Source organism: Mus caroli, chromosome 19 (assembly GCF_900094665.2).
Source record: "Mus caroli chromosome 19, CAROLI_EIJ_v1.1, whole genome shotgun sequence".
Taxonomy (NCBI): Eukaryota; Metazoa; Chordata; class Mammalia; order Rodentia; family Muridae; genus Mus; species Mus caroli.
In genome coordinates this window covers 18,487,862-18,500,538 of record NC_034588.1, presented here as the reverse complement: position 1 = coordinate 18,500,538, position 12,677 = coordinate 18,487,862, and the positions used below count along the sequence as shown (strand labels likewise).

Sequence of the window (12,677 nt, the reverse complement as noted above, 5' to 3'; positions counted from 1 at the left end):
AGTTGCTGAGTTACCTCTCCAAAGCTAAGACCTAATACTACAGATGGCACCCACCTTAAGAATTATTTCAAATGAAGACACATGAATTTGTACATAATAAGCAGGTATTTACAGAGAATAAAGAACTAAAATACACACATTTCATGTGGTGGATATGGGACAAACTGAAATTTCATATATCCATATTGAAACCCTAAGAAGATATAAAAACAAAGCCAGATGATTAGCATTTTGCTATTTTAACTGGCATTTCCCTGTTCAGATTTAATAGGAACGTTAGTGTAGACATCTTTCAAGAAAACCTAACTCAGAAGAACACCTCCAATTACTTTATGTGAAAGTCAGAGATCTTATAAGTGAGGCATGACAGCTCACATCTGTAACTCAACACTTAAAATGCTGATGGTGGGAGTCTAAGACAGCCTAGCTGTTACAACTACAGTTGGCAGTCTCAAACATGATTGCCACCAGTTCAAGACCAGCCTAGGGTACAAAGGGAGTCCATTTCAAGATCAAAAACAAAACTACAGATCTTGGCCTCTAGGGTAGCTTCAGGCAACCAAATTCATTGTTTCCTTCAAGTTCTAAAAGTCATCCTGAGAAATTAACTAGCAAACTAGTAGTATGGTGGCAGAACCATTTTAAGTGTTTTCTTGATATTCCTAAATTAGGTGCTACCTGAAAGCAGGGCAGTGTGGTTTAGGATTCTTAGCACCACAAAAACAAAACCAGCCTAGTTTTGCTAACCATTCACTGGGTTAGAAGCTCCAGATTTCCAGGTGAGACCCACTAGATTACATGCAAAGATCTGCCTATTTACCTAACACTTAATTTCAATGTGCATAGCAGCTAACTCAGTCTGGAATGAGACACACTTTCTAAGTCCAAGAGTCTAGGAAGAACTCAAATCTTCCCTGGTGCCTTACACACTGAAATTATTCTCCCTGGTGAATGTTCCTGACAAATTATGTAAACCCAAATCCTGTGTGTGTGTTTGTATAGTTAAGAGCTCATTCCTAGAACTTTAGGACTCTGGAAGCTAAGGCAGGATCACAAGGAACAGAGTAACTTAGGCTGCACTGTGAACTAGGGTTAGGACCCCAACATCACTCTCTGCCCCAAAATATGATTGTATAATCACTATTGTATACTGAAGTGTTCACACACTGAGGAGAGAGCAAGAGTTTCCCCCACACAGCACTCAAAAGAGCACTTCCTTTAGCATGCATGAGACTTTTGGTTCAGTCCAACAAACAAACAGTAAAGCATCAAGCATTTGTTGACACCTGTGGACAGTAGCCATTTTAAAACAAACAAGTTTTTCTTTAAAACGCCTCATTTTCAACTCAACCAATGCAATACCCCAGAGACTGAGGGGGGTTACTACTGTTCAATACATGGATTTTGTAAAACATTTATACTTCATCTAATAGTATTCAAGAGTGGATGGATACGAGTCCCATTTTTTCTGCTCTAAAGTCATCTCTGAAAAGCAATGGTTCTATTCTTTTAGCTGGTCTGGAGCATTTAATAATATTTCTTATCTAAGCAGAATACCTGCATTGAATTAGGTTTTCTCCTCTCTACATTAGATCCAAAACCCTACAGAATAAAGTAACTGTTTGCTGTTTAAAACAAACAAAACTACCTACATTCTCATTCAGGATTATTTAACCAGACAAACACAACATAGGAGCGGGGTAAAGCATTATTTAAATTTCATTCCTTTTTCAAATTTTAGGACCACTTCATATTAATGGTGCCTACCTCACTCTTCAAAATTTGCCTATCATATGCCACACTTAAGATTCATGACCAGCTCATGGTATTCACATGACTGAACAAGAATGATCATGCAAAACAACTGCAATACAAAGCTATATGAAATAAATTTGAATATGAAAACTTTCCTATTTTCCCTATTTAGGTGTCTAAGACTTAAAAACCCAATAAACAAGAAGTTTCCCTCTGTACACTGCTTTTATTATTTACATAATACAATATAGCATCAATGCTGAATAGCATGATTATGTGCAATACATAAATATGAACTATCTGTACACATCTGCAAATCTAACTTAGAACTAAGGTACATAAAATTGAAGTAAAACTCAATGTTTTAATAAAGAAAAACTAGGACTGAACACTGCAAAAATCAGAAGTAGTGCCTTGTGTACATACTTAACTATTTACAGATGAAAACAGGCATTACCACAGCACTAATCTAACTATACTCATTTATATATAAAAAACACAAGTTTCATACATCACAAAAAACCTTCCATTATAACACAGAAGTGATATTACCAGACAAGCATCAGTGAAGTATACTGCCTTTTCTAGTTGTTATTGTACAATGCTGTAGATAATGCAGCCCATGCAATACACCCAAGAACACTAGAGTCCTACACCCAAGTACAATATGATAAAGCAGCCCTCTGCCAGTGGTGCTGGATACCACTAAAGAAGTCTACTGCAGCCGTGTTGGTTATGATTTTCCATGCAGAAGGGTACAGTTACATTAAGAACTGAAGTCTTTAAAAAGCTTTAAACATTCTTTCTTGAACCAAAACATTCAACAAAAGATGCACATGAAAAATTAACTGTTCAGATACCTTTGCAACTTAAAATTCAGATGCATGTTATTTAACAGAGCTGCTATATGTGAAAACCAAACAGAGTTTAATTTCTTCTTGTAAACAAATCCTAGTGCAGTTCTGTGCACAATTTTAGTAATGAGAATGCAGATATCTTCTGGTGCAGGCCAGCACAATAAGCTTTAAAGATTATCTCAGGCACCCTGTTGTTGACTTGATGGTTTTACTTAGAACCAGTTGTGATGTTACCTTAGCAGAATGTCCTAATTGACAGCTTTTAGAAGACCAATTTAACCAGGCTTACACATGGTACCAAATACCAGTTTTGTAGCTTTCTTCCTGCTTCCAAAAGTCATGTCGAAATTAAGGTGAAGTTTGACTATGGTAGTAGACTGCCAGTCCTTTTCTGGTGTACCATTTTTTTTTTTTTAAAGTACAGGCACATAACACTAGCCAAAGATTATACCTTGATTACATTCCCAAAAGGCAGATATGCTGCAAACATGCAGAGATTTCATTCATTTAGTTTGGCACATGGAACTAAATTTTGTTCCTAGTTTATGTGTATTTCAATTTGTTGTGCATATTTTTGTCCAATTTTACTGAGGGGAGGGCATATACATTTGTAGGGCTGTATCTATCCAATCTGCCTGTAACAAACACCCAAACATCCTAAAAGATCAATTATATGACAGACAAGTATAAAGCAAAACTCTGGAGAACATCAAAGGAAAATGGCCATGCATCTGCTCTTTAATGTTTTCCTACGATATATTAAAATAAAAACAAAGTTTCAGTCTCTTCACATGTAGTAATTTTATATTCTCTGGATTTTTTCAGCCACAACAACTGGATTTTCTTTTCTGATTTTTGCTGCAGCTTCTGCTTTGTAATCATATGGACAGTTGTGCTTGTCAGAGTAACGGTGAAGTCCACAAAACAAATTTCCACATCGGCAGTCAAACCCTGCACAGACAAAAGGAATTACTTGGCAACTTGTAGTAATTAGGGTTGGGGGGTGTTGGGAAGGGGAAAGCAGTCAAGTCACTGTATAGAAAAGAAACTGACTTTCAATACTTTATGAAAAACAGTTCCTGACAATAGGATAGAATTCTTTTTTTTTTGTTTTTGTTTTTGTTTTTTGAGACAGGTTTTTCTGTATAGCTCTGGCTGTCCTGGAACTCACTCTGCAGACCAGGCTGGCCTCGAATTGTGGATGACTTGAATTCAACATGCAGCCTTATCACACCACACAGGAGCATCTCAAGTGAAAACTACCTAACCAACCACAAACTTCTGTGTAAACACCTAGACCATTTCATTCCTGGTTCCAAGTAGGTGTTCACTGCTGCTAGCTCAGCTACCTATTCACTCCGTATCAAAGGAAGGCATCAAAAGGGAGAGTCCAAGTAAGAAAAATAATTCAGAAGGCCTGGGTTGTGTGGGGTGGTGGTGGGTGTTAATGATAATTATGTAACTAGGCCAACAGTTAAAGTGGATGGAAATTAAATCTAACTTCTTAACCCATTAGCCAATCCTTTCTGGAAATTTTAGAATATTGTTTTTTTAATGTGTAAAGCCAAATAGTTCCTTTTGTAATGACTCTTTTAAGATATGAATTGTGTTAATACCTGTAAGGCCAACTTTCTTTCTACACATAAAACATCTGTTCTTCTTTGGTTTGGGCAACTCAGGAGCTTTTTCTTCACTTTGAGAAGAACTGGGCTGAGAAACTGATGGACTGGGCTGAGTGACAACTGAAAGATAAAGTTATAAATTAGAAATTTGTCTGGAAATCACCAGCTGATAATTAAAGTTAAAAGAGTAGTAATATTTAAGAGAAACAGCTAACCTCTCTTAAATGTATTTTCTGACAAATAATATACTAGTCTATACTTCTAGCAAACAATCATTAAGAAATCCCTTCAAACAAGCAGCCAGCCACTTTCTAAAAGTTTAAACAAATACTATCAAACATAATGGATATGTTTGTGAAGTATTCATTTTAAACTACTGAAGAATTTTCAGACAGAAAGGATTTGTTTCTATTATTTTGACACATAGTCTTGTCTAGGCCAGGCTGTCCTTGAACTGGAGGCTACCATTCTGCCTAATACATAAGTGTGCTAGGATTACAGATCACCACCAAACTGGGCTTCAGAACAGGAATTTTTTTGAAGACCTAACTTACTTTTTCACTTTGACTAAGAAAGAGACATATAAAAAGCCACCACCATGCAACTTTAAAAAAATCCTTTTGGCAATTTCTAATAGGATTTGTGGTCACAATGAAAAACTGCAGACTGCTATATTAAAGCCTCATCCTACTAGTTCTCCAGAAGACCAAAAAAAAAAAAAAAAAAAAAAAAATTAATAAAAAAAAAAAAAAAAAAAAAAAAAAAAAAAAGCTTATACTTGTATAAAACCTAACTGTATTTACGTATAAACTTAACTGTGAGTACTTATATTAAACCTAACTGTAAACTGTAAATCCTTAAGATTAATCCAAACACTAAGAATAGCACATTTAGGCACATACAATCCTAAAACCATTGCCTAAATAATATGCCAATTTCAATGCTCTCAGTATCATCAAATTTCTAGGACAAGCAGATTGCGTTAATGTCACCTTCTCAATTAGCAATACATAAATGGGATCAAGAGCCTTGTGGCAGACCAAGGAAAATATTCCACCTACTTTCTCAAGCTACTATGATACATTAACACAATTTTCCTTAATGTATGAGAGTACTTGAGAATGTTGTACGTTAGCCATTTCTTTGCCCACACCTAAAACATTCATAAGCTCCTCGGACATACAAAGGAAGGAGAGGATAGAAAAATAAGAGGAAGACAAATAGGAAATCACAGATTTATATCAAGTAACAAAAATCAGATTATTAGCTGATCTACTTCCAAGTAATTTGTGTATATGTGTAAAACAAAATTTGGTCAGTTTTTCCAAAGTAGAACTCATTTTAAATACAGATTCACCTTCCATTTTACGACCAAATAATCTGACTTGATGAAACTGATACAGTAAGGGAGAAAACTGGCATATCATTAAGTTTTCAAGACAGACTAAAATACCCCCAACATTTTTCCCCCACAATGATTTTCCACTTCACTGTCTCTTCTCTACCAAAAACAAAACAAAACTGATTTGAGTAAGTCATGTGAACAAAGAACAATTCAGTCTTCTTGTAACATTAGGGAACCTCTGGTTGTGCTATAAAAATAGCTCCAAAGCTATTGCTCACTGAAAACAACAACAACAAAAAAAAAACCCTTCCATACCTTTAAAGTTTCACAGCACAGGTAATAAGGGTCCCACACTCTTACAACTCTCAGCATTCAGTATGCTCTTTCTCTTTACCACAACACTGACAGGGCTGAGACTAAAGTTACTATAAAACTCCCTATGGTCTTGAATTTTAAAGTCATTAAGTTCTTTCCACAGTTTCCAGACTACTTGATTTGTTTTTAAGAGTGAGGGTAATGAAGGGATGAGCAGAACAGGGTGAAAATACTAATTTATATTTTTGATATTATTTATTTGCTTGGCCTATACTTTATAGCTCTCCCTGTGGTCCTTCAATGGAAAGGAGAGAATCCCATCACCAACTCAATTCTTTCTCATAGTGCAAAAAATTCAGAACTGAACTAGTATTAAACTTAAAAAGCATACCTGGCTCTGACACCTCTGTTTTCGGGGTAGTTATTTTGTCCTCTCTTGAAATGCTCATTTCTGTCATTTGTTGAGTTACAGGCAAGGCAGCCACAGGCACATTTCTATTTGAGTTCAAGCAAACAATTATTTTTAAAGATGTTAAGGGTACTATTTTTTGAGATAAGTTGTCAATTCAACTTTAAATTATGTGTTATTTCCAACATGATCAAATGGCACCAGATTAACTTAAATTTGGAAAGATATTGGTTGCTCAGCATAAATGAGTAAGAATAAAGAAAGTAATTTGATAAATGGCTCTTCAACTCATGGCTGCATATTTGTATAGTATCACACTGTATATCTAGAAAGTGTTTTAACTGTGCCTATAATTTAAGGACAAAAGGAGCAGCTGTGTTGAAACACACTTTGTGAGGCACTGCAAGTCTTACTCTTTCAATCCCTAACCCTCAATTTCAAAGAAATGAGAACACAACATTTTTAACAGTGGCCTTGCAGGGTTTATGGAGTATGTAGTGATATACACCTTTACTCAATGATCCATAGATGATGGAATCCTTCAGTACTCAAAGTAGACAAAGCCAAGGCCACCTGATACAACCACCTTGATTATTATGTGTATAGCAAAGACAGCTTGATTTTCTCTTAGAGAAACTCAGAAACGTTCACTCTTACCTTGATTTTTCAGATGTGCTGCCAGCAGCACCTTCACAGTTGTTTAAACTAGCATCTGCTCTCTGTACAGATGCAGAATCTGAGGTAGGACTGTTGGAACCACTAGCTGTCCCTATTTAAAAAGAGAACTCTGTAAGAAACAAATGAGCACTAAAAAACCCCACTTAGTAAAGATTTAGTAAGCATTAATACTTGCATTTAATTTAGCGATCTAAGCACCTTCACTGCACTGCAATCCTATACTTGACATTCAGACAAAAAAAAGTCACATCCCAAAGAACACATGTATAAAACAAAACTTCAAAAAAGAAAACTAAGAATGTTATAAGAAGTCTGCAGAACAGTCATTTGTTCCTGAAGTAGTCACGCCAAGCACTTGGGCTGTTGTCTTAGTTAAGTTCTTGTCAGTCAGGCATTCTCTCCTTGAGTTTTCTCTTGATTCTTAGATTTTTCTCTCCACCAGTTCAAGTGTTTTTTCTTGGAAACAACTTACCCATTGGGCTCATTCTGCCACTATTCTGCTGTCTCTGAAGATGTTCTTTGTAGCAAACAGAGCACATTCCATTTGTCCTAGGATTCCCATAAAAGCCACATCCTGTACTACACAGCATGGGCCCTGGGGTCTGGTTAGTCTCCTGAGCCATATTTTTCTTCTATAAACAAAAAGAATTTCAGAAATTAGCATGTCACAAAAATAAATTTAAATACCATCACCACTATATCTTTACTATTTCTAAACACCAAATCTGTTACTAACAAAAACCAAAATTGTGTTAATTAAGCAGATATCTTATTGACTTTAAAACAGTGAGAGTTAATGAACTGTGAGGACCAAAAAGAAATTATACCATTAAACACTAAAGTGTATGATTGATTTTATCTTGCTACTATTTAATTTTAGTTTCTGAGAATGTCAGCTTGCCAGTTATCCAGGTTGTCTGAATCAATTTTAGAAACCTGTCATTTTTTACTTTCTGTTCTAGTTCTACAGGCTAACCATTCAAATAGTGGTTACTTCAATGGGCTAAACATAAAATAGGGAGAAAAAAAACCCAACAATAATCCAGCTAATCACCTTTTGATATTTATTAGTTCAAGGTGGCTGAATACTCTGGTTTTAGCCCTACAACTTTTTTTTTTTTTAGACAGGGTTTCTCTGTGTAGCCTGGTGGTTGTCCTGGAACTCACTTTGTAGACCAGGCTGGCCTCAAACTCAGAAATCCACCTGCCTGTCTCCCAAGTGCTAGGATTAAGTAAAGATAATTTTATAGTGTAAATATCTGCCTTTTATGTATGTATGTATGTATGTGCACATATATCCCTGGTGCTCAACTCCCAGCAACTGGAGGGAGCTCCAGTTAACAGCTTTGTGAGCAATCAAGTGAGTGAGTGCTGGAAACTAAACCTATGTCCTTCTTACAAAAATCAAGCACTCTTATAGCTGAGCCATCTTTATGGCCCACCTACAACTTTTTAAAGACTACACCCAGAACCTTTCTTAAAAGACATACTTGGTTGGGCCCCATCAAGTAATACTTCCACCTGTAACCTCATCTAGAAACTTGAAAATTATCAGCCCCAAATTTTTCCAGTGTCTATTAACTTTTAAAAGTACTTTTTTTTCTGTCAAAGCCCCCAATTTTTCTAAGCCAAAACTTAATGTAGTAAAGTAATATAAAAACAATTTTTAGTCATTATTAATTTTAATGTTAGGCTACCAGAAAACTTAAAATAGCAACTATACCTTGACTTTTCCAAAGTTGTTTACATTAGCATAAAAATGAGCTAAATTTACTAAGTTTCCCACTGTATAAGAGAAAAATACACATTAGGAAAATTTATCTTTGAAAAATTTTGTAAAAAATATAACAGTATTTGGTTAAAAGGAAATTGTGGTCACCCATTTTCCCCAAATATTACACAGTATGAAACACCTAATTAACTCTTTACCAAAATTAAAAAATGAAGGAAGGGAAATAATCAATTTGACCAGGACAGAATCCTGACAGTGAGTAGCCGGTCTTGAATAGTTAAAGGACAGCAACCTTTCCTCCCTCCCCAGCACAAGGGCACCTTATTTTGAGCAAATCAAGCTTGTATGCAGTGATTAAAAGCCACAGTTTAGAACAATAGTAGTAATTTAGTTGACACTGTCTCTTTAAATAGTGAGTGGAATTTAGCTGACTCATTTCAGAGCAGGACAGTGTAAATATTTCAAGATTACTTGTGCAGTTTAATAAACACTTTTAGCTGAGGTTTTAAAATGCTGAGTGTAACATAAGCACCGAAAAAATGATTCAAATAATAAATTATGTATCTTCATTTTCACCAGGCAGTGTACTGATCTTTACCCTATGCAAAAAGTTGGGCTTTCATCAGCCTGCAGGAGAAACTATGCTGATCTCACTTACTAGACTACTTCCAAGGACACCCGCCAGAGACCAACAAACAGATCACATCAACTCTCCTTAGTTATTAATAAGAAAGCACTTTTCTTATGGTAATGAAGAATATCCCACCCAAGGCCTCCTCCCACATAGATAAGGATCTTAAGAAAACAACTCAAATCTTAGGCAGAGACACAGAAATACCAAGAACTAAGACAATAGTTTTTCACCCTTCTAGTAAGTCAGATTTTAAATGCCATCACATGTGCACAGCTTGCTTTAATACTCCTCTGAAGCTTAGATCACATGGGAGGGCGCTTCAGCCTGTCACAAGGCTGCAATGTGACAAGCTGAGCTGGATGGAGGCTCTCACATAAAGCCTAGTCAACAGGGGCCTCTGAAATCAGCTTCTATTTATATCTCAGAGCCTGCCAACTCCTACACAACCCCAAGAACTAACGATGCAGCATTCACAGATCTCACATAACAAAATGCAATTAATGCCTCCAAGTTTTTCTAATGCAGGATCAGAGAACAGCCTCACCTTCAATCCACAATACCCAAGCAGAATAAATCATAAAGTAAAATGTGATTATTAAAAGTGGGGCAAGGGGAGAGTAAGTAGGCACAATAAGTAGGAGAAAGAATGGAAGCACAAATACTCTTTACGTTTAATGACAACTATAGGGTTTTTGTTACTTTAGATATACTGTATTGCCCTTACATTGGGGCTGGGGCGGGGGTGGGGGGCGGCACACAAAACAAGTTGTTAAAAACTTTGTCATCCATAATCCCTTCCCCGAATAGCTAGAATGTTCTGTTTGTTTTGTTTAAGTTCACGCTTTTCCTTTCTTAGCTCATAGCTTAAAACAAACCTCACTGGACTAAAAATGATTTTCCAACTCAAAATCTGAAATGAATGAAGTTTTCTTTTAAAGTATGGGATAGCTGTTTCAGGTGCATACCACGGTTCAAAATGGCAAGATCACTCCCTAACCTCGAGGTCAGACCGGAATTCTAAACTCTAATGTGCTACTAAGCCTGACCTTGTGCAAGTCCTTAGTCTCCAGGCTTCAGACACCTCTGCCAAACAGTCAAATAAGTTTGTTTTTTTAAGAGCTTCTTTCCATACTTAATACCGGTTCCAGCCACAAAACAATTTAGAACTAAAAGAAATCCCTCATTTGGGGCGAGACACTTCAAAAACAAACTTGAAATGTAAAAGTGAAATATTTTCAGCAGTTAAATAATGAAATCTCACCTAAAAAATCAAAATGAGAAGATAAAATTAATTTCTATCTTACTATTCCCTTGATTACTAAATACCGATTTTAAGAAAGGAGGCTCTGACCTATATATTATTTTCTTCTAATTATCTCAGGTAATATTCTTAGGCAGCTCCAATCGACAAGATAACTTATAATACCTTCCCTCAGAATACAACTACACGGAGTGCACGGAAAGCAAGCAAAATGTCAACTTCACAAATGTTCACGTAGGAAAGAAACAAAGGGAGAGGCGCTCGACTTGCTTCCATGAAAAGGATTTTGAGGGAGAAGCTTAACCGCATTGGAAAAAACTAAAAACCCTCCGGGAGAAGAGCCGCGAGTCCCGGTTCCAGCGATTTCGACCGAGTTCGGGACCCAGAGGCCCCCCACCCCCCTCGCAGCGCAGGCCGCGCTCCGGGAAGCCCGGTAGGGCCTGCTCCAAAAACCACTGAGTCATGCACTCGACGGTCGCTCGCCGGAACAACTCGGCTGTGCAGGGAGCCGGGCGCGGCAGTAGCCGCCTCAGCCATTGTCTGTCCTGTCGGTCGGCCGGCCGGCCGGCACCCGGCACCCCGGGTATTGTCCCGTCCAGCCCGTTGGCCCGGCCGGGCCCGTCTTTGTGCTCGCCGATCGGGCGTGCTCCCGCCCCCGCGCCGTCCCGGCTCGCGCCACTTACCCTGCGGGGGCCCGGATGCACTAGCGAGCTGGCGCGCGACGCCGGGCGGTGGGCCGGGCTGAGGCCTCCGGGAAGGGCTGGCTAGCGGCCGCCGCGGGCCGGAGCGGAGCGGAGCGCAGGCGGAGCTGCGCTGGCGCCGCGGAGGCCTCCTTTGTTCGTGCAGAAGCGCCGAGGCGGCCGAGCCCCGCCGCAGCTCGGGTGGGAGGGCGGCGGGGGAGGAGAAGAACCGCAGGCCGCGGGGCTAGCGCCGCTCCAGGCGCCCGGCCGCCGGCGCCTCACGCCTCCACAGCGACGTCCCGGCCGAGTGAGGAGGCGCGCGGAGAGGCCTGAGCGCCGACGGGGCCCGAGGACGTTGCTCTTCGGGCTTCCGCGTTCGCCAGGGACGCTGCGCGACTCCGGGCAGCGAGCGGACGCCCGACCAGATGCACACCGCTCCGCGATCCCGACGACTGACGCTCTGGCTCAGACCGGCGCTCGGGATCTGAGGGAAAGGGCGGCGGGGGCGGGGCCTGTGCGTCAGCGAAAACCCGGTCGGCACGCCCGCGGCGCGATGACGTCGCGGGACGAGGCCCCGCCCCTGACCTACAGGCACTACCCGGGGGCGGGGCCGCGCTTGGGGGCGGGGCGAGTCCGGAGGCTGCGGTCACCGTCGCCCAGTCACCCTCCGGCCCGCGGGGCCCTGGGTGGAGCTGCTGCGGCGGGTCCACGGAGGCAGCGCTTCTATTTTTAACCCTATTGTCCGCCCTCAGCCTCCCTCTCCAGCCCAATTTCTCACGCTTCGTCCCCAGCTCCGCCGCGGTCCCCTCCCCGTGGGACGGGAAGGCGCGGCCCGGAGGAGGCTGGCAGGGTTCCGGGTGTCGCCGCAGCTCCGCCTGCCACCGCCCAAGGTCGCGGTGCGCTGCTGGCTCTGAGCTAGGACCGCCCACCAGCCCCAGTCCCGCGCCGCCGTTCTGAACTGTTAGGCCAGCCTATAGAAACCCCTGGAAATGTACTATTCCAGTGAAGCACGGAGAACCGGGACAAGCCTGATGAGATGGAGCAAGAGGGACAAACAAGCCGGACCCCAGGCAAGGGCAAGGTGCTGGGTACCTGCCCAGAGCACGAACAGAAGAAGCTTTCTGCTGGTCTCTCCGTGGCTTCTGGGCACAAAATGTCTCTGCCGAAATCCATAAGGGCTACTACCTTAGCTACAAATATGCACTTAGGGTCCTTCACTTCTGGTATTAAAGAACCGTAGGCCTTGAAGGGCTACCTTAACGGCATTTATGCACTTAGGGTCCTTCATTTCGGATATTTAAAAACCCTAGGCCTTTCTCCTAGGAACCCTAGGGTTGGCCTTGACTGGGACACACGAACCTTATTTCTAGATTTTGTCTTTGCGATATT

The 12,677-nt window shown here is 40.5% G+C and overlaps 1 protein-coding gene across 1 annotated transcript; it reads right to left on the bottom strand.

The window, feature by feature from the left end:
- Positions 1–1,966: 1,966 nt before the first annotated feature.
- On the bottom strand, positions 1,967–11,773 carry Zfand5 (zinc finger AN1-type containing 5). Its single transcript, XM_029472563.1, has 6 exons — positions 11,292–11,773; positions 7,454–7,613; positions 6,961–7,072; positions 6,286–6,389; positions 4,229–4,354; positions 1,967–3,563 (listed from the first exon to the last, which is right to left on the bottom strand). The coding sequence occupies exons 2-6, from the start codon at positions 7,602–7,604 to the stop codon at positions 3,415–3,417; spliced, it is 642 nt and encodes a 213-aa protein (XP_029328423.1). The 5' UTR covers positions 7,605–7,613; positions 11,292–11,773; the 3' UTR covers positions 1,967–3,414.
- Between the last annotated feature and the right edge of the window lie 904 nt (positions 11,774–12,677).

Excerpts from the sequence above, each read along its gene's own strand:
- Zfand5 (XM_029472563.1), bottom strand. The coding sequence starts at position 7,604 with ATGGCTCAGGAGACTAACCAGACCCCAGGGCCCATGCTGTGTAGTACA. Across the intron at positions 7,073-7,453 it reads TGGCAGAATGAGCCCAATGG|GGACAGCTAGTGGTTCCAAC; the intron begins GTAAGTTGTTTC and ends CTTTTTAAATAG. Across the intron at positions 6,390-6,960 it reads AGCACATCTGAAAAATCAAG|AAATGTGCCTGTGGCTGCCT; the intron begins GTAAGAGTGAAC and ends GAACTCAAATAG.